At 41.0% G+C, this 19994-nt stretch overlaps 2 protein-coding genes across 9 annotated transcripts; both read left to right on the top strand.

Moving 5' to 3' along the window:
- The first annotated feature begins 2574 nt into the window (after positions 1–2574).
- LOC124037068 lies at positions 2575–8625 on the top strand. 3 transcript variants are annotated; one of them, XM_046351705.1, is made up of 13 exons: positions 2752–3302; positions 3432–3504; positions 3629–3812; positions 3951–4187; positions 4369–4713; positions 4875–5009; positions 5118–5161; positions 5325–5412; positions 5484–5698; positions 5824–6088; positions 6544–6689; positions 7399–7642; positions 7849–8625. In XM_046351705.1, exons 3-12 carry the CDS (start codon positions 3714–3716, stop codon positions 7628–7630), a joined length of 1806 nt encoding a protein of 601 aa, XP_046207661.1. In that variant the 5' UTR covers positions 2752–3302; positions 3432–3504; positions 3629–3713; the 3' UTR covers positions 7631–7642; positions 7849–8625. The 3 variants fall into 3 exon arrangements, with proteins under 3 accessions (XP_046207660.1, XP_046207661.1, XP_046207662.1); XM_046351704.1 differs by lacking the exons at positions 2752–3302; positions 3432–3504 and adding an exon at positions 2575–2629; XM_046351706.1 differs by lacking the exon at positions 3432–3504 and having other exon boundaries at positions 2752–3212.
- Positions 8626–14278: 5653 nt separating this feature from the next.
- On the top strand, positions 14279–19366 carry LOC124037755 (tetratricopeptide repeat protein 14-like). Of its 6 annotated transcripts, none has more exons than XM_046352769.1 (13): positions 14279–14564; positions 14783–14968; positions 15105–15229; positions 15308–15507; positions 15602–15686; positions 15802–15931; positions 16026–16181; positions 16293–16364; positions 16502–16621; positions 16812–16934; positions 17043–17160; positions 17687–17820; positions 17981–19366. In XM_046352769.1, exons 2-13 carry the CDS (start codon positions 14829–14831, stop codon positions 18864–18866), a joined length of 2289 nt encoding a protein of 762 aa, XP_046208725.1. In that variant the 5' UTR covers positions 14279–14564; positions 14783–14828; the 3' UTR covers positions 18867–19366. The 6 variants fall into 6 exon arrangements, 5 of the variants coding, with proteins under 5 accessions (XP_046208725.1, XP_046208726.1, XP_046208729.1 ...); XM_046352770.1 differs by having other exon boundaries at positions 14409–14564; positions 17687–17793; XM_046352773.1 differs by having other exon boundaries at positions 14409–14564; positions 17706–17820; positions 17981–18190.
- The last annotated feature ends 628 nt before the right edge of the window (positions 19367–19994 follow it).

A 19994-nucleotide genomic window follows, 5' to 3' on the forward strand; every position in this document is an offset into this window, starting at 1 on the left:
CCAAATTGGTGAAGTGAAATGAAATGAAAAAAAGGACTTAAAAATGGAAAAGTGGTGCGTGCACCAGTTGTGGAGAAGTAATCATCAGGGTTGGGTTATAAAAAAGTATCTGTACCTTTGAACATCCCACGGAGCACCCTTAAATCCATTATTTTAAAAAAATGGAAAGAATATGGCACGACAACAAACCTGCCAAGAGAGGGCCGCCCACCAAAACTCATGGACCAGGCAAGGAGGGCATTATTCAGAGAGGCAACAAAGAGACCAAAGATAACCCTGAAGGAGCTGAAAAGCTCCAGAGCGGAGATCGGAGTATCTGTCCATAGGACCACTTTAAGCCGTACACTCCACAGAGCTATGCTTTACAGAAGAGTGTCCAGATTTTTTTTTATCAAACTCATTTGGTGATCGCCAAAAGGCATGTGGGAGACTCCCTAAACGTATGGAAGAAGGTAGTCTAGTCAAATGTAGCTTTTTGGCCATCAAGGAAAATGCTATGTCTGGCGCAAACCCAACACCTCTCATCACCCTGAGAACACCATCCCTCATCCATCATGCTGTGGGGATGTCTTTCATCGGCAGGGACTTTGAAACTGGTCAGAATTTAATGATGTTTGGAGCTAAATACAGGGAAATTCTTGAGCGAAACCTGTTTCAGTCTTCCAGAGATTTGAGACTGGGACGGAGGTTCACCGTCCAGCTGGACAATGACCCTAAGCATACTGCTAAAGCAACACTTGAGTGGTTTAAGGGAAAACATTTAAATGTCTTGGAATGGCCTAGTCAAAGCCCAGACCTCAATCCAATTGAAAATCTGTGATATGACTTAAATATTGCGGTACACCAGCGGAACCAATCCAACATGAAGCAGCTGGAGCAGTTTTGCCTTGAAGAATGGACAAAAATTGTAGCTCCCTCCAGTAACCACTAGCACAACTGTTCCTTGATTTTAACTGGCGGTTTTATTCTGTAGTTTTAGTCAGAATTATCACCTTCTGTGAGAACTATAAAGTAAATGAAAATACAGTTACATAATTCTTACAACTTTCTTATCTTATGAGTAACTTATTAGCTTGATATGACTCTGAAGTGCTTACATACATAAAAACAGATTAGCCAGAGATATAACAGTATCAGGTTAAACACATGAATAAAGGAAAATACCTCATTGGCTGCTTATTACAGAAGGGAGGAAATCCAAAACTTCACACTTCTTATTCCTGACATGAATTCCCGCTTCATTCTTAATTATTATAATGTTACCATCCTAACCTAACATACACATTTCAACTGTTACAAACTACACCCGAAGACATGAATAACCTATCTAACACAGCGTGGGATTGCCTTCACTCCAAAAGTGCCTTGCTACGATAATAATCCCCGTTATAACAGTTCTAAGCCATGTAGTTCCGCTTGTCTTACCATTTCCCCCGCATAGCCGAACACATAAACAATTCAAACAAAAACAACGACATAGACTCACAGGTTAATTGTCAGTTACAAAAATCCCAGTGGCTAGATGTGCCAAGCTTATAGAGACATACCCCAAGAGACTTGCAGCTGTAATTGCTGCAAAAGGTGGCTCTAAAAAGTATTGACTTTGGGGGGTGAATAGTTATGCACGCTCAAATTATTTTTATTTATTTTTTGTCTTATGTCTTGTTTGTTTCACAATAAATAATATTTTGCATCATCTTCAAAGTGGTAGGCATGTTGTGTAAATCAAATGATACAACCCCCCCAAAAACCATTTTAATTACAGGTTGTAAGGCAACAAAATAGGAAAACTGCCAAAAGGGGTGAATACTTTCGCAAGCCACTGTATATTGGTGACAAAATATATATACAACAAAATGTCAACATGCATGAACTGAAGATGAGGAGACATATTACATTTGAGGGCATTATCAGAAATCATTGTCCTCCTATAACTTTAAATGAATACTTTTTTAAATCCATGAAATTCCTGTAGGGCTCAACTTTATGATGAAAGTATTTTTGTCGCTTGTACTTCAACATGTTTTTTAGTTGACGAAACAAGGCCTAATGTGATTCAATGTTGATTTTTTTTAAAGATAAAGTGTTCAATTACTTTTAGCCAATTGTATTTCCAGAATGAGGTTAAGTTTGGGAAAAGGGTTAGGGTTAGGCTTAGCTACAATCCTACAGTTGTCAACAACTGTTGTTCAAGACGCGACCAGTAGATAGAGCTGTTGGCCAACGCCATCTTTCAACAACGATAGAGATGTTAACAAACCATCTGTGGCGACAAATCATCAGTATATCATAACACTGGACATTGGTGTGTTTGAGACGGGAAGAGTGAGAAAAGCCGTGCAATCTGGTATTAAAACACTGGATTGTCATCCCCTTGTAAAACTGAATTTCAAGCTCTTCATTTCAGATGTTTTTAATGCATTTATTTAAAAATGTATATATATTTGTGGTTTATATTTATTGTGTTTTATTCCTTTTCCAAATAAATACAATTAGGAAAATGGTCTCAGCTGATGTTTCAGATGGAACTATATTGTACTAATTTTGTCTACTTGTCCATTTGTCCAAACATGTCTAAAATACAATGCTCCATGTAGCCTACAATTCTCAATTAAACCAATCCCACAATGTAAGGAAATAATGAAGGACGAAAGCCTGCCATGAAGTTAGACCAGTTATGAATTTGTTGTATGTAAACTTATTTTGATTTCAACGTAATAGTAGGCCTAAGTGAAGTGTTTATTTTGCAGTGCATGTTTGATTGATCTGCTCCATATTGAATGGCCAGTTTCAGACCACAATTCATGACAACATAATTGGAAGTCAGCATGGTCCGGTAAACGCACCGGTGTGCCAGAAATGCGTGGAACAAAAGACGAATAGGCTACGGAGATATTTGGATTTCATGAAGGGGCATGTGTTTGATTCGGTTCTATTTATAGAGCCAACGCAACGCGCACAAGCAGCGAGAACAGAGGAGAAGACGTGCACTCGGATATACTATACCTATCGACTTCTGTTGATCAGGATTTTGTCAATATTACGACATGCCTAGCGTCTTTCGCAAGGCATACACAGGAATCTCTTGGAACACTAACCCTGTGGTCTCCATATTGTTGTATATCTGAATTGTGCATTACAATGGGGCCTTTTGGCTGTCTTGGGGGTGTGGACTGCCTTGAGTGATCATCATAAATCCTTACTCAATTTGAGTAATTATTGTCTGATTAATAGTCATGCTGATTATTCAGGAGAATCCTCTCACAGAATGTAATATAATATATACACATAATTCTAGATAGGTAGGCATTTATAGGCCTAGGGGTGCTCTAATTGAAATTTTTGTAGATTGAATATCATTATGTTAATAGATTTAGGCAAATTTTGAACTGGACATGTTGAGTCAAATTAACCCATTTCCTTGCTTTCAGACATGTCTGAAGCCGAACAAGCTATATAATAGGATGGAATGTAAACACTGATCAATCAGACCAGAGCACAAAGGTCATTTGAAAAGTTTAAGAAATTCCACTCACAAGATCAATGAGAATGGATTCAATTTAGAAGGCGATGGGTTGTGCAATGCTTGTCTTTTGTCTCTTTTCATGCAAACATCCACCCTTCCCAGGAACAACCACAAAGAGCTGGAGAGGCTTAAAGTAGGTGAAAGTTTTGGACAAGCAACTCAGAAGGAGAGAGGATCTGCTACAGTCATGATTTTGACAGAAGACATAGAGATGGACCTGTTTTCCGTTATAGGCACATTTGCTGTGCCAATAGCAGTAATTCCGCAATACCAACCGGAGACAACGGTAGGTACACAGCCATTGAGGCAGTTGAACAGGTCAAATCAACCTATGATTTAGTGTTATAGACTACTGAGTCTGACCATGGTTAGGTTCAGTTACATTTCAGATTATACTTACTCTGCATCTTTCTCTCTCCTATAGAGACAACAACCTGAACACCCCCTAGTACCACTCCCGTTGGAGGAAGATGATATAGGACCACCTAAACAGCAGAGGGAGACTGTTACACTTGTAAAGATTGAGAAAGAATCTATACCAAGGATTACAAATAACACCTTTGAGAGCATTGAGATCGAAATGGAGATGTTTCCGCCCTCAGGCTTGACTGAAAGTGATGTGGTGGAGATCACTCCAGATGACCCCTCGGTCATGACCAGGGTAAGGACCCCAATCATTGTTTCGTTTATGACCTTTCATTTAGATGCCTGCAAATAAATCCAAGGAATGTTACATTTTATATACAATTATTTTCAATGTTTATATCTTGGATGATTTGTGAATCACACACACTTTAAAGTTATAAATCTAGAATATGATACATTTCATTCCTTTTATTCAGACACCAGGACCAGTTGTCCCAGTCTCACCAGAACCAGTTGTCCCAGTCTCACCAGAACCGAGCCGACCAAGCAAACTGAAATGGAGGAGAATCACACCAGGGAAGACTTGTTTGGTGGTTAAAGATGTGATCTGCCTGCCACAAGGCCACTACCTGGCTCAGGAGGACAGGCACAGTGTCCCCAGAGGCCAGGAGAGGGACGAGCTCGCTGCCATGGGCCTCATCGCTAGGATAACCATAGATAACTCCTGGCTCCATCATGAAATGGAGAGCCGCCTTGCCTCACTGTTCAGGAGCCGCTTCTTCAGTGGACGCGAACAAAGATTCACCTTCACATACCTTCAGGTGATTACAGTGGAGGATTAAACACTTGGCATACGAACTCTGATACAGCACCACTACTGATCGCGGGACGCAACTACGCAGTGGTGCATCTGTACATTAAGTACTTTTGTCTCTGTGTCCCTACCTGCATTCTGATTTAATATGTAAACCATATTTTTCAGTGTCTGCAGAGCTCTCGTGTGCTGTTTGTTCCAGACACCCCACCACAGTTCTCCTGGAGTGGGGAACAGGTGTTGCGGATAGCAGGACATGGCCCCCTTTATATTCTCAGTCACTATGATTTCATGAGCTTTGAGGTAAATGGATAATAATACAAATAATGAATGTGATTTATCTTTTATTAAATGTATTTGCTGTGCAATCATGGGAACATTTATGAAGTCTTTGTTGTTGTTATTCCATAGATAGAATGTGAGTGGCCAACAAACAACGCACCAGTAATTAACAGGTATGTAAATTACATTCTAACTCGATCTTTATCAATGTCAGTGCAATTTATTTTCATGGCTCAACATGGCATTGTGTATATATGATCTCAAACGGACTCATAACAAAACACTTTACTGTTCACTTAACCAAAGCTCTAATGCCCTCAAATGTTTTTAATTTAGTCATGATTTCTTGGTGGATGACAATGAGGATGAGGAGGAGGAGGAGAGAAGCGTAGAGTCTCCCCTGCCTGTCACCACTGATGAGGAGGTAAGCTTGGTATAACATTTGGTAAAACATGTAGAATTCTGTGTCTTTACGAGATAGTTTTTATGTTTTAGGTCATTTCGGACCTGGTCACCATCCTCCAAACATACAGAGAACAAAACTCAATGCCTGAAATCCAAACACACATGTATGTGAGGCGGAGAGACATCTTCAGAAGTGCACTCAAGGTGATGAGGAAGAAGTCATTCTCCATCAAGACAACTCCTCTCTTCCACTTCCTAGGACAGGATGTTGATGACTATGACGGCCCTTTGAGAGAGTTTTTCAGGTGAGTTCTAACTGCTCTCCCTTTTCATTTACACTATACAATATATTTGCTTGCCCCTTCAGAGCAGGAAATTATTTTGTTTTTCACTTTGACATGCCCTAATGCAATCGATTCCTTTTTTCTAGACTCATCATGTTAGAGTTGCAGGAGAGCGGTATCCTGGAGGGTCGCCCGGGGCATCTGTTGTTTGCCTACAACCAGGCTGCCCTGGAGGAGAGGAGGTACTACGCTGCAGGAGTCATGGTGGCCTGGTCTCTGCTGCATGATGGTCCTGGACCATGCTGCCTACACCAGTCCCTCTATCAGCTCATGTGTGGCCAAAGCCCTCCCCTGGAAGACTTCAACTGGATGGACATCTCTGATGTGGATGTACAGATGAAACTGCAACAGGTACAACACAAGACATAATCAAATCACTACCAACCTTTTCTTTCTTTTGGTGCACTCAATCCCTGTTCCTAGCGGTACTGGAGCGCCAAGTCTAGGTCCAAGAGGCTTCTAAACATCTTCTACCCCCAAGACATAAGACTCCTGAACAGCTAATCAAATGGCTACCCAGACTATTTGCACTCTACCTACATGTACATATTACCTCGACACCCCACATTGACTCTGTATCGGTACCCCCTGTATTTAGCCCCGCTATTGTTATTTACTGCTGCTCTTTAATTATTTGTTATTCTTGTCTCGCACTTTTTGGGGGGTATAAAACTGCATTGTTGGTTAAGGGCTTGTAAGTAAGCATTTCACTATAAGGTCTACCTACACCTGTTGTATTCGGCGCATGTGACAAATAACATTTGATTTGATTTGATTCTGGGTTTGTGATTGATTCTTTTGTATAGGTCAAGAATTGCACTAGCATCCAGAGTTTGACTCCAAACCTGTGTGAATGGATTGTAGGTTGTGGAATTCCTGATATCTACAGTGCTGAAATCAAAGACATGCCCTTCATCTATACCTGGGTTTTAAGGCACTGCATTTATCACAGGTAGGATATTACTTTTTATTGGTCATACAGATGAAGGATCTTAATTTGCTCACTATTTTGTTGCTGAGAATTATCCTGCACTGCCCTCTCCAGCGCTTTAGGTCACCATGCTTTCATGTCTCAGCCCGGACTGACAGGTTTCCGGTCCGCTCCTGATCCCCGGGATCGTCATTTTGGTCGGCGTCCTCTGGCTGGAGCCCCGCGTTGGGGAGGGGGTACAGTCACGCGTGCGGCCTCTAGGTCACCAGGCTGCTTGTTATGGCACACACCTGTCACCATCATTACGCGCACCTGCTCGTCATCACTCACCTGGACTCCATCACTTCCCTGACTACCTTCCCTATATACTGTATGTCACTCCCTTTGGTTCCTTCACCAGGCGTTATTGTTTCAGTTTCCTGTCTGCGTTGTTTCGTGTTTCTTCTTTTGTTTATTAAATGATGCACTCCCTGAAATTGCTTCCTAACTCGCAGCGCACCCGTTACAGATGGCCCAACCACCCATCAAGCAACATTATGGACTAAACGTTAAAATCCTGTTGATGCAGGATCATTCTGCTGTACCAGTATAGGTCAAATTAAGATCCTACATCTGTATATTTTTTGAACACCTATTTAACATTTGGTCATCTTGCTTTTCCTCTGCTCTTACGATCATATGGAATGCAACTATACGTTTGGTTAATATCACTGCTTGCTTTTTTTTGCAGGGTGGCAAGCATGATCTCCCAGTTCACAGAGGGTCTGAACAGCTGTGGTGGCCTGTGGGATATCATCAAGGCCCACTCTGCAGCCTTCATGCCTGTCATGACCAGGACAGAACACCCTCTCACCCTGCAACAGTCCATAAGTCTGTTTGAGGTGTCGTGGAGTCCTCTGGAATCAACCATAGGCCTGAGACAAGCTGAGGAGACCACAGTCACTCCTGGGAGAGACTTCTGATCATGATCAACGGTAGGCTGGGTATTTTCTGTTGCTTTATATTTAATATTTCTAGAATTAATTAATTTTCGGTCAAGGTTCATACATAGATCTAGATCACCATAAACGTTTTCCACTCATTCCTGAGCATAGCAATACAAGTATGTACATTAATGTTTAAGTTGAATATATTCTCAGCTTTTCGATAAAATGTTATCTGTTCTTGCATCGCTTCTCAGAACACCAGACTCCCTTGTCCTTTGGGAATCTACTGGCCTTCATCACAGGGGCGGATCAGATCCCTCCTTTGGGATTCCTAAGAAATCTCTGCATCAGATTCTACGACCAAGACCAGGGAATGTTCAGTGTCCGTTTACCACATGCCTCTACTTGTACTTTGGAGCTCTACCTTCCCCGAGGTATGGCGGTCCTGGTGGGTTGAAGGACATGCTGACAAGAGCACTGCAAGAATCTTTAGGATTTGGAAACATTTATGCTGACAGTTCAGCTTTGAGCCAATGATCAATCCAACAAAAAAACAATGTGGGAGGAATCAAAGCTTGGTAATGTTTGATAGATGAGGTAATCAATAATGCATGGTTTACCAGTCTAGGTGTTTTATTTGTTCTGCAAATTGTCATTTTCTCCATTACTAATGAGATTCTCAGCAATGGGTACAGTACGTACTGAATGAGATTGCAAGATAAGGGCGGAATATTATTTCTGATAAGCAGTTAATATGAAGGACATTCAACTGAATGTGTCAATGTAAAAGGGTCTAGCACATTTCCTTTTAATCTGGAAGTTGTTTTACTTAATATTCTATGTATTCATATTTTAGATATGCTAAACTCAGTCATTTGTCAAAATGAATTAAGACCAAGATAGTGCCTATTAAGTCATCAACAAACAGTATTTGGTAATCATTTGAAAATAGAATAACAATAGATTGCTAATTTTGATTATGACAAAATTGAGATGTAATTATGCATTGTAGACATCATGTTAATATACAAAATGTGACTGAATAAAATATTTTTGATAACATGAATGAAACTGAAATGAGCAATATTTAATTGATTCAAGGGCAGGTACTCACCAATTATAGGATTAAATCATAATTGTACCTTAAATACCATCTTTACACACTGCTGGTAGTAAGCCTAGATATTTTACTGTCCAAAAGATACTACCTTTATGTACAGTTCCTTCAGAAAGTATTCAGACCTTGATTTTTTTCCCCATTTTGTTACAGCCTTATTCTAAAATTGATTAAATTGAGGAAAAAAACTATCTACACACAATACCAAAAGATGACAAAGCAAAAACTGGTTAAGAAATGTTTGCTGATAAAATATTACATTTACATAGGTTTTCAGACCCTTTACTCAGTACTTTGATGAAGCCCCTTTGGCAGCGAATACAGCCCTTCTTCCCCAATTGCTCAGTTTGGCCGGTTGGCCAGCTTGGTGGAGTCTTGGTGGTTCCAAACTTCTTCCATTAAACACGGTGTTCATGGGGACCTTCAATGCTGCAGAAATGTTTTTGTACCCTTCCCCAGATCTGTGCCTCGACACAATCCTGTCACACAGCTTCCTTTGACCTCATGGCTTGGTTTTTGCTCTGACGTGCGCTGTCAACTGTGGGACCTTGTATAGACAGGTGTGTGCCTTTCCAAATCATGTCGTCAATTGAATTTACCACAGGTAGGCTCTAATCAAGTTCGAGAAACATCTCAAGGATGATAAATAGAAACAGGATGCAGCTGAGCTCAATTCTGAATACTTATCTAAAGAAAGTATTTGTTTTAATTTTTAATTCCTTTGCAAAAAATCTAAAAACCTGTTTCTACTTTGTCAATATGGGGTATCGTGTGTAGATTGCTGAGGAATTGTTTTTAGATAATCCATTTTAGAATACGGTTGTAACGTAACAAAATGTGGACAAAGTCAAGGCATCTGAAAACTTTCCGAAGGCACTCTATTTCACTGTGATCTGTTTTCCATTCAGTCGAACATGGAAGAACTGAAATCAGAGGAAACTGACACAAACTTAAATCTATTTATCTCTGTATTTATTCATATCATTATGGACAGAAAGCAATTATTACGATCAAAACTTACCTCTTTAATAAGTTGGATGACTGTTTCATTGTCTAGTTTAACAGTGGAGGACATATTTAATGTTGCATATGCAGCATTTGTGAAGCCTGTGGAAGAGAGTAAGACCATGAGGAACAAAATCCTAACATTTACACAAGTTTTGATACACGTAGGGGGTATTTGGAAGCCTGTTACCAGTCTGTTGGTGCCATCATGCCACTTCTTGTCATGTTTGGCTTGTAAGGAGTGGCATGATGGCACAAACAGATCAGGGAAAATGCTAGGTATTTGGGGGCTTGATTCCCAAAGCATCCAAGTATGTTAAACACTGACCAAAAATATTAACTCAACATGTAAAGTTTTGGCCCTATGTGTCATGAGCTGAAGTAAAAGGTTCCAGAAATGTTCCATACACACAAAATTCTGTGCACAAATGTGTTTACATCCCTGTTAGTGAGCATTTCTCCTTTGCCAAGATATGCCAAATGTGTCAGAAGGATGCATTATCAAGAAGCTGATTAAACAGCATGATCATTTCTATGTGTATTTATTAGGGATCCCCATTAGCTGCTGCCTACTCTTCCTGGGATCCAAACACATTAAGGCACTTACATCACACATAAAACAAAAGATAAAACAGTACATCATATAATATTATTTACATCACTACATATCACCAATACAAAATGTTTAATCATTGACATGCATATCATTAATGATAGCTCCCCATGTACATTGGGCAGCTCGCGTCTGGGTTTCCCTTTGTAGTCCGTAATAGTTTTCAAGCCCTGCCACAACCGACAAGCGTCAGAACCGGTGTAGTAGGATTCAATCTTAATCCTGTATTGACGCTTTGCTTGTTTGATGGTTTGTCTGAGGGCATAGCTGGATTTCTTATAAGCGTCCGGATTAGTCTCCCGCTCCTTGAAAGCGGCAGCTCTAGCCTTTAGCCCAATGCGGAGATTGCCTGTAATCCATGGCTTCTGGTTGAGATATGTTCGTACAGTCACTATAGGGACGATGTTATCGATGCACTTATTGATGAAGCCAATGACTGAGGTAGTGTATTCCTCAATGCCATTGGATGAATCCCGGAACATATTCCAGTCTGTGCTAACAAAACAGTCCTGTAGTGTAGCATCTGCATCATCTGACCACTTCCGTATTGAGCGAGTCACTGATACTTCCTGCATTAGTTTTTGCTTATAAGCAGGAATCAGAAGGAAATAATTATGGTCAGATTTGCCAAATGGAGGGCGGGGGAGAGCTTTGTATTCATCTCTGTGTGTGGAGTAAAGGTGATCTAAGATTTTTTCCCCCTGGTTGCACATGTGACATGCTGGTAAAGATTTGGTAAAACTGATTTAAGTTTGCCTGCATTAATGTCCCCGGCCACTAGGAGCTCTGCTTCTGGGTGTGCATTTTCGTCTTTGCTTATGGCCTTATAGAGTTGGTTGAGAGCGGTCTTAGTGCCAGCTTCGCTTTGTGGTGGTAAATAGACAGCTACGAATAATACAGATGAGAACTCTCTTGGTAGATAATGTGGTCTACAGCTTATCATAAGGTACTCTACCTCAGGCAAGCAATACCTCGAGACTTCTTTAATATTAGACATCGCGCACCAGCTGTTATTGACAAAAAGACACACACCCCCACCCCTCGTATTACCAGAGGTAGCGTCTCTGTTCTGCCGGTGCATGGAAAATCCCACTAGCTCTATATTGTCCGTATCTTCGTTCAGCCACGCCTCGGTGAAACATAAGATGTTACAGTTTTTAATGTCCCGTTGTTAGGATAATCTTAATTGTAGGTCATCAATTTTATTTTCCAATGACTGCACATTAGCGAGAAGAATGGAAAGTAGTGGGAGTTTACTCGTTCGCCTCTGGATTCTCACAAGGATGTCCGATCTGCGTCCTCTTTTCTGGTGTCTTTTCTTGACGCAAAAGGCGTGGATCTGGGCCTGTTCCAGTGAAAGCAGGATATCCTTCTCGTTGGACTCATTAAAGGAAAAAAGTTTCTTCCAGTCCGCGGTGAGAAAATCGCTTTTCTGATGTCCAGAAGTTATTTTTGGTCATAAGAGATGGCAACATTATGTACACACAACCCCAGACCACGTGTAACCACGCCAGCACAGGACCTCCACATCTGACTTCTCACCTGCGGGATCGTCTGAGACCAGCCACTCAGACAACTGATGAAACTGTGGGTTTGCATAACCAAAGACCTTCTACAAAAACTGTCAGAAACAGCTCCAGGGAAGCTCATCTGTGTGCTCGTCGTCCTCACCAGTGTCTTGACTCGACTGCAGTTCGGCATAGCTACCAACTTCTTTTGGCAAATGGTCACCTTTGATGGCCACTGGCACATTGGAGAAGTGTGCTCTTCACAGATTAATCCGTTTCAACTGTACCAGGCTGATGGCAGGCAACGTGTATGGCCATTTTTAAAGGTATCTGTGACCAACAGATGCATATTTGTATTGCCAGTCGTGAAATCCATAGATAAAGGCTTTATAATGAATTTACTTCAATCGACTGATTTCCTTAAATGAACTGTAGTTCAGTAAAATCTTTTAAATTGTTGCATGTTCAGTTTATATAATATGATTACCTACCTTGATACGGAGCAGTGTGTATTAGAACTGGATATGTTGGAGCAGTGGTTGTTGAAGCTGGAGTTTTTTAGTTGTTGGGGGATTTGGGTTGGCGATGATGATGCTATGGTTTGGATTAATGTTGCTGTGGTTGATGATGACAAGTGATTTGGAGATAGTGTTTCCATTGTTACCGATGATGTTTCCGTGGTTGCTGATGATGTTGCCATAAATAATGATGACTTTGCCATTGTTACTGATGATGTTAGCATAGTTGGTGATGATGATGCCGTGGTGGAGTGTTGTTGCGGTAGTTGACAATGTTACCATAGTTACCGATGATGTTTCCGTAGTTGGTGATGATGTTGCCGTGATGGGCAATGACGGTTCTGTGGTTGTTGATGTTGTCATGGTTACCGATGGTGTTTCCATAGTTGGTGATGATGTTGCCATGGTGGGTGATGATATTGCTGTGGTTGGTGATGCTGTTGCCACGGTTGCATATGATGTAGCCATGGTTACCGATAATGTTTCTGTAGTGGGTGATGATGTTGCCATGAATGACGATGACAATTGCAATGGTTACTGATGATACTGCTGCCGTGGTTACCGATTAAGTTGCAATGATTACTGATGACGTTTCAGTAGTTGGTGATGATGTCATGGTGGACGATGATGTTTTTGCGGTTGGTGATCTTATTACCACGATTGGAGACAATGTCGCCATAGTTACCAATGGGATTTCCGTAGCTGGTGGTGATGTTTCCCTGATGGCAATTGATGTTTCTGTGGTTGCAGATGATGTTGCCATGGTTACCAATGACTTTGCAATGGTTACGAAATATGTTGTTGTAGTTGGTGAAGGGTCTGAATACTTATGTAAAGATAATATCAGTTTTGTATTTTTATAAATTAGCAAAAAATTCTAAAACCTGTTTTTGCTTTGTCATTATGGAGTATTGTGTGTAGATTGATGAGGAACAAAATACATGTAATACATTTTATAATAAGGCAAAATGTGCAAAGTCAAGTGGTCTGAATAGTTTCCGAAGGCACAGTATAATGTAGGCATAATTATGGTCATCAATAATAAACTCCATTAAACAAACATTCATAGCATACAGTACAGAGTACCACAGTATGAGTCATAATACCCTTAAAACCTATCAGTCAAACAGGGAAATGGTTCCAATCATTTTTCCGCCATTCATTTTTCCCCATAGGGGATTTTAGAAACACTTAAAATAAGATCTGTGTTTTGTGTAGGCTTACCCTGGCGTGACATTTTATTAACTCTGTAAATTTCTCTAGGACTTTCATCAATATATTCGCCTGTATTTAACCCCCCCCCAAAAAAAAATAATAATAATATGAAAAGCTAATTAGCTGCTAATGTGGCTATCATAAAGAACAACACATGTCACGATGATCTGGACGAGCCTGCCGAATCGAGGCAAATGTAAGAATCTCTGGATTAACTATCTAATGTTAGCTAAATGTAGTAATTCATAAATTGGCTACATTTCTTTACATTGAAAATTCTGTTAACTGTCTTGTGCAAGTTTTAAATTGACACAATACCTGTTAGCAAAGGTGTCAGCTAGAGATGGCGTGCAGGGATGGATGTGTAATTTTCCATGATGTCAACTTTGATGCTGATTAGTATTTTCGAATAGAGCCCAATATATTGATGAGTCACCTTGTCCGATAGAGATTTACATGGTTAATATAATGTCACGCCAGGGTAAGCCCTTTTTCTAAGCATTTCTAAATTCTAAAAAACGATTGGAACCATTTCCTTGATTTTACCAGCGGGTTTTATGGGTATTCTGACACCTCCACTGTGGGGCTCTATGCACTCAGTTTAGGCTAACCACTGTGGATATTCTTCGATACCTGTTGTGTTACATACAGGAAAACCCAACCAAAACTATAGAACATTTTGCTATGGATAAAAGAGGCTTTCAGCAAGAAGATGCAACTGTCTCTTGAATGTTTTGTTTGACTGGAAGGACAGGAGAAATCCAGAACTATCAACAAAATTGTGTTTACAAAATATGTCTATGGAAACCCTATGAACTCAAAAAGGTTCCTAGTAGGGTTTTGTTCCTCTTGGGACCAAATAACTGTAACACATAAGATTGAATTCCGGACGCTCGAGAGTTAGAACGCTCCCACAGATTCTTCTGTCAGATAGCTAGTTGCTAGCTATGTCAATAATTCGCGTAAATGTTTTGTACACATCTGCAACTGCTCGGTAAGTTGCTTTTTGTCCCCAGTACAGGGCAGCAGCAACAACTAACATTAGCTAGCTAGCGCCAGAGCCATATATTTACAGCTGGCTAGCCAGCTAGCTATGTTGCTCTCGTGACGTGAGTTGGGCTGGTTGGCCGCGCTGAATTAAAATATATTTGTGATTCTTCTTTGCTAGCTACTAGTTAGCTATTATGCTAACATATTATTCTTCTGTTACAGTATGATGTGCATACTAGCTAACCAGGCGGAATTTTGATGCCAATAAATGAAAATGGATAGAGATTTACTGAGGCAGACGTTGTCTCACCATGGGCAAAGCCTGTTTACCCATCTCAAATGTGAACAAAGTGAAAATCCAGATTTCAAGGCTATTGAACCTGACTTGTCCAAAGCCAGCTATCAAAGGTAATTTAAATGGACAACACAGACAGTATTGAATCCACATTTATTTGAATCCAAATGTAGACTAATTGAGCTCCAACACTGTCAACTGCAAATTTCCAGACAGGTGTACTGATAATGTTAATACTATCATCTACAGGAAATATGGAGGGGAGGACAATGCCTTAGTGGAGCAGTTTATTGCTAGAAAAGCTGACATCCTGTTTGCGCCATCATGGAAGTCTAGTGCACTTCTGGAGGATGTGTTAGAGGAGGAAGGAGAAGGTAACGGTTACTGTGAAATTTAGAGGTAAACCAACATATTCTCTTGAGTGTGGACTAACGACTGTATCCTTTTCCTAGAGCCCTACGCCATCATGCCCCCTCTGGAGCAGTTCATGGAGGTGTCGTTTGAGGAACGGAGAAATCTCTTGTACAGGGACATTGAGCGAGGGGACATTGTGATAGGCAGGATCAACTCCATCAGGGACTTTGGCTTCTTTGTAACTTTGATCTGCATGGGAGGTGGACTAGAGCGAGACATAGAGGATCTGGAGCTCACGGTAGGGTTTGTGGCTTCGGCCTGGTGTCGGTGTGCCCTATTGAAGAAATAAGAGTAAGTGGTAGCCTCTTTCTCTGCTTTATTTCTCTCCTCAGGCCCTGTGTCCCCTTAGAGATGTACCTTCCAATGGCAATCATGATGATCCGCTATCATACTATCAGCTTAATGATTTGATAAGAGGTGAATGCACAGTGCACACTAGCTAACTTTGTGTTGTACATTTAAACAACTTATCACAACTGCATTGTGAACATAAGTCAACAAACTGAACTATGTACCATGTGCTGTTCTCTAGCTGGAGTGAAGGACATTGACCGATACCATGAGAAGATAACCATTTCACTTCAGCCCTCCTCCCTCGGCCCAAATCTGATGAACCTAAAGCTTGGAGTTTTTAGTAGAGATGATTTGCCACTTCAATACAGGTAAGACAGATCTATTCTAATTGGCAGAAAAATAGTTATGCTAGAACTTAGGCTACATCTTTGCTCATTGTATTTTTTTCATTGTTTTACCCAGTCGCAGTGTGAGGGTTGCAAACGACAACACTGAAACCTATGAGAGGGTTTTAGAGGGTTCTCTTGGCTACTCCAATCCGTCTAATGTGGAATATCTCCTGGGGAAGATTGGGGTCAGTGACACACAGCCTCCCTCACTAATGAGAGGGCTACAGAGGTGAGAAGACAAACTTGTTGTTTTTCTTTTCTTCAGAAGACACTCTTTCCATTGATATCTGTAGCCCCTTTTTATCAGCACTTGACTGTATTTTGGGACTCTCCTTTACAGCAAACATTTCCTTGAGGAGGACTTTGCCACAACTATCCGAAAGAAGCAGTCTGCATCCTGGGCTCTTAAATGGTATGCCTGACATTTTAATTTTTGGGGCATTTTGACATTTGCAGTAGCATGTCACTAAATCTCTGCCAGCCGAATGATTACAGAATGAATGAACTGGTCCTGAACTTTCTTTCTTTGTCAATATGTCTGCGCTATAGTGTAAGGGTTGGTGTGGACCACTTCAAATCTGGCCGCCATGTCGAAGCAATGAATGAATATAACAAGGCCTTAGAGATCGACACTAACAATGTGGAAGCCCTTGTGGCACGTGGTGCACTGTGAGTAGCCATCTTATTTTATTGATAATATGGTCGATCATTAACAATCTACCGGTAATAGTCAGCACTCATAGCTTACACTCTGATAGTTCTCTGTTGACCACAGGTTTTTGAAACGTGATGTTTAATTGTCGTATAAAATGTAGTTGTGGTCCTACAGCTAATATAAACTTGCCATTTGATTTCCCAGGTATGCTAACAAAGGGAGTTTGCTGAAGGCAATAACTGACTTTGAGCTGGCATTGGAAAGCTGCCCAACCCACAGAAATGCAAAGAAATACCTATGCCAGACCCTGGTCGAGCGAGGTGGCCAGTAAGTGGGAATTTTTATCCACTTCCTTTATTATCTTGTGTGCACTGAAGTGGTTTACAAGTGACAGCCCTTCCACTGAAAAAAACAACGTTTTTTTCATTCTGTTAGACTGGAGGAGGAAGAAAAGCTAGTCACAGCTGAAGGTCTCTATAGAAAAGCCCTGGCCTTAGACGACTCCTTCCAAGACGCCAAGGAAGCATTGAAAAAAATAGAGCTGCTTATCCAGGTGAGCTGGAACATTCCATGGCAATGCCAACTATACATCATATGACTGATCATTGTGAACTATGAACATTTTGAGGGAAAAGGGCCAGTGAAAAGTTCTGTGTCGTTAGCGTGCTTGGAGTAACACACAGGGAACCTTGTAATACTGATTAAGTGTTTTGTTGTGTGCTTGTCTGATCTGGGATCCTGCCCTTTGACTCTACCCGACTGCCTTGATTGTCGCTTGTCTATTGGGGGAACAAACAACCTTACAACTGGAATGAAAATGGTTGGTACGCTGGACCTGGTCTCAATGCGGTAAATGTAAACCCTTTTTGTCCACCTGGAAAAATTAACATTTGTTCTCTGCTTGTGATTTCTGGATCATGCTATGGTAAACATGTCTGTGTATATGCCATTTTCCCCATTGTCCTTATCCATTCAAATGAATTAATGGAATGTTTTTCACATTGCTGGTTTCCTCCCTTTATAATTTTTCGTCTCTTGAAAACGGGTAAAATTTTACTGTGAAAATGACTGCTTTAAAGAAATCGCTCAAACTGAGAGAAGAGGCAGCTGCAAAGGAAGCGGAAAAAGCTAAGAATGTGGAGACAAGTGCAGAAAAATTGCGTAAGATCTTAAAAGAAGAAAAAAGGTACATCCATACCAATCCGTCAGAAAGGTAACCTGGTAAACTGTCAGCTCATCGGTTGTCTTGTAAAAACTAAATGCGTACACGTAATTTAATTTGGCGAAATATTATCATTCATCATTTAAATTAATCACAAATATAACCTATTTCATATGTAGCTACATAGTTTGTCTGCTATAACTCCCTCTAGAATGAAAAGGAAACAAAGGAGATCCTCCTCTTCATCATCGTCTTCCTCCTCTTCTTCCGACCGATCCTCCTCGGGTCGCAGGAAGTCAAAGAAAAAGAAGCGCAAACATAGACGGTCATCTCGAGGGAAGAAACACCAGCAGGTTTCATCCAGGGACAACAGGAGTGTGGCTGATGACGAGGAGGAGTGGTACCCTGCCCCGCCCAACACCTCCGCCTCCTTCCTGGATCAGAAATCTAGCGTGGTTAGGCCGTTTGAGGGGCCAGAGAGGACTGAAGAAGGCAGTCAGCCCCCCAGCAAGGGCAGGAGCCACTCGTACCACTCTTTATCATCAGTGTCTGATGCTCCGGACAACAGCAGGTTTGAAGATGACCCTTTTGACGCCTCTCCTCAGCGAGCTGAGGGCAGCAAGGGAAAAGGTGTCCGTGGTGACAAGATCAGTGATGGAGACGTGAAAGAGAGGGAAGGCTCCAGGGGCCAGAGGAAGAGCCAAGGCCAGGAGGATCAAAGTGGCCCACAAGACGTTCCCAGCTCATTGGAAAAAGTCAAACACAGAAGAATGTCCTCCTCATCTGCCGGCTCAGAGCATTCCCGCAAATCTGACCAGTACACCAACGACCTCCCATCACAGTCCCACATATCCACTTACAGGCGATCAGATAGTGGGAAGTATGGTAGCACAGAGCGAGGCGATAAGAAAGAGCAGGAGAGGGGCACTCGAAGGTCTGATGGAGGAGATTACAGGTCTTCCACTGACGCCACTCGGAATGGTAAGGGATCATCCGCAGGAGGAAGTCAGAAAAAAGAGCTGCCAACTAATCTCCTAGATCTCTTCAGCCAGATAGCCCAGTTTGAGAAGGAGAAATGTGTCAAGCCGAAAAAGTGAATTCAGCTTTTCCGAGATGCTTTTACCTTGTCATAAAAACAATAAACTAATGCTATTCTAGTGTTGGACAAAGTTGTAGTTACCAAGCTGTCATAATTTAGAATTTAGTGTTGGTGATATCAAACATTTTCCTCTGAAATGTTTATTGTTATTTCTGTGATCAATACACTGCCTTAATATTATGAGATTACATTTTCTGTGAAAGGATGTTTTTTTATGTGCCAGAAAGCAAATGAAAGACCAGTTAAGATGTCTTCTTTTGGCTTGCAGCTGGAAAAAATGTATTTCCTTTGATTTAATAATTGTGTATTTTCCTCTTGGTACTTGGTAATACAGAGTTCATTGTACTATCAGGAAACTCACAAATAAGATCTATTGAGATGTGCCATTCTTTTCTATTTGCTAGTAGTAGATTGGAAGATGTCATTTAATGACTGATGACACATTTCCATGTGTGAATCTTTTTCAATAAATGGCCTACGAGCTTTGCCCAAAATGTCCAAGCTTGATTTGTTATTTGGTTGAAGCATCAACGTGGTTATTTTGTTATACCGCTGCGCCACTCGGGAGCCCTAAGGCACTGCATCTCAGTGCAAGAGACTTCACTACAGTCCCTGGTTCAAATCCAGGCTATATCACATCCGGCCGTGATTGGAGTCTCATAGAGGCGCACAATTGGTCCATGTTTGGCTGGGGAAGGCAGTCATTGCAAGTACGAATTTGTTCTTAACTGACTTGCCTAGTTTAAATAAAGGTTAAAAAATAAATTGTCCTACTTAGTATCAGAAGTTCTCCAAAATACTGTTGTGTTTGCCTTGCCTGGATCTCTTACTGTTACAATTCTGGTCTCTCACTTTAGTGTTCAGACAGTTATTTTATGTCCAATGGCTGCTTGGTGAGCTATTTTATGTCAAATTGCATGATTTAATAACTAGACACAGCATACTTGCAAAGTGCACAACTTTAATGCAAACAGCCAAAGTGGCTTATTTACAGCTTAATTTAAACGTCTTACTCCATCATACTGCACATCAGTTAAATGTTTTTAGTTAATCTTGTTACAAGGGATTACTCACTAATTCACAGACGCAGCTATTTAGTCTGTCAAGTGTGTCACTCTTAAATGCC

This window comes from Oncorhynchus gorbuscha, linkage group LG06 (genome assembly GCF_021184085.1).
Source record: "Oncorhynchus gorbuscha isolate QuinsamMale2020 ecotype Even-year linkage group LG06, OgorEven_v1.0, whole genome shotgun sequence".
NCBI lineage: Eukaryota > Metazoa > Chordata > Actinopteri > Salmoniformes > Salmonidae > Oncorhynchus > Oncorhynchus gorbuscha.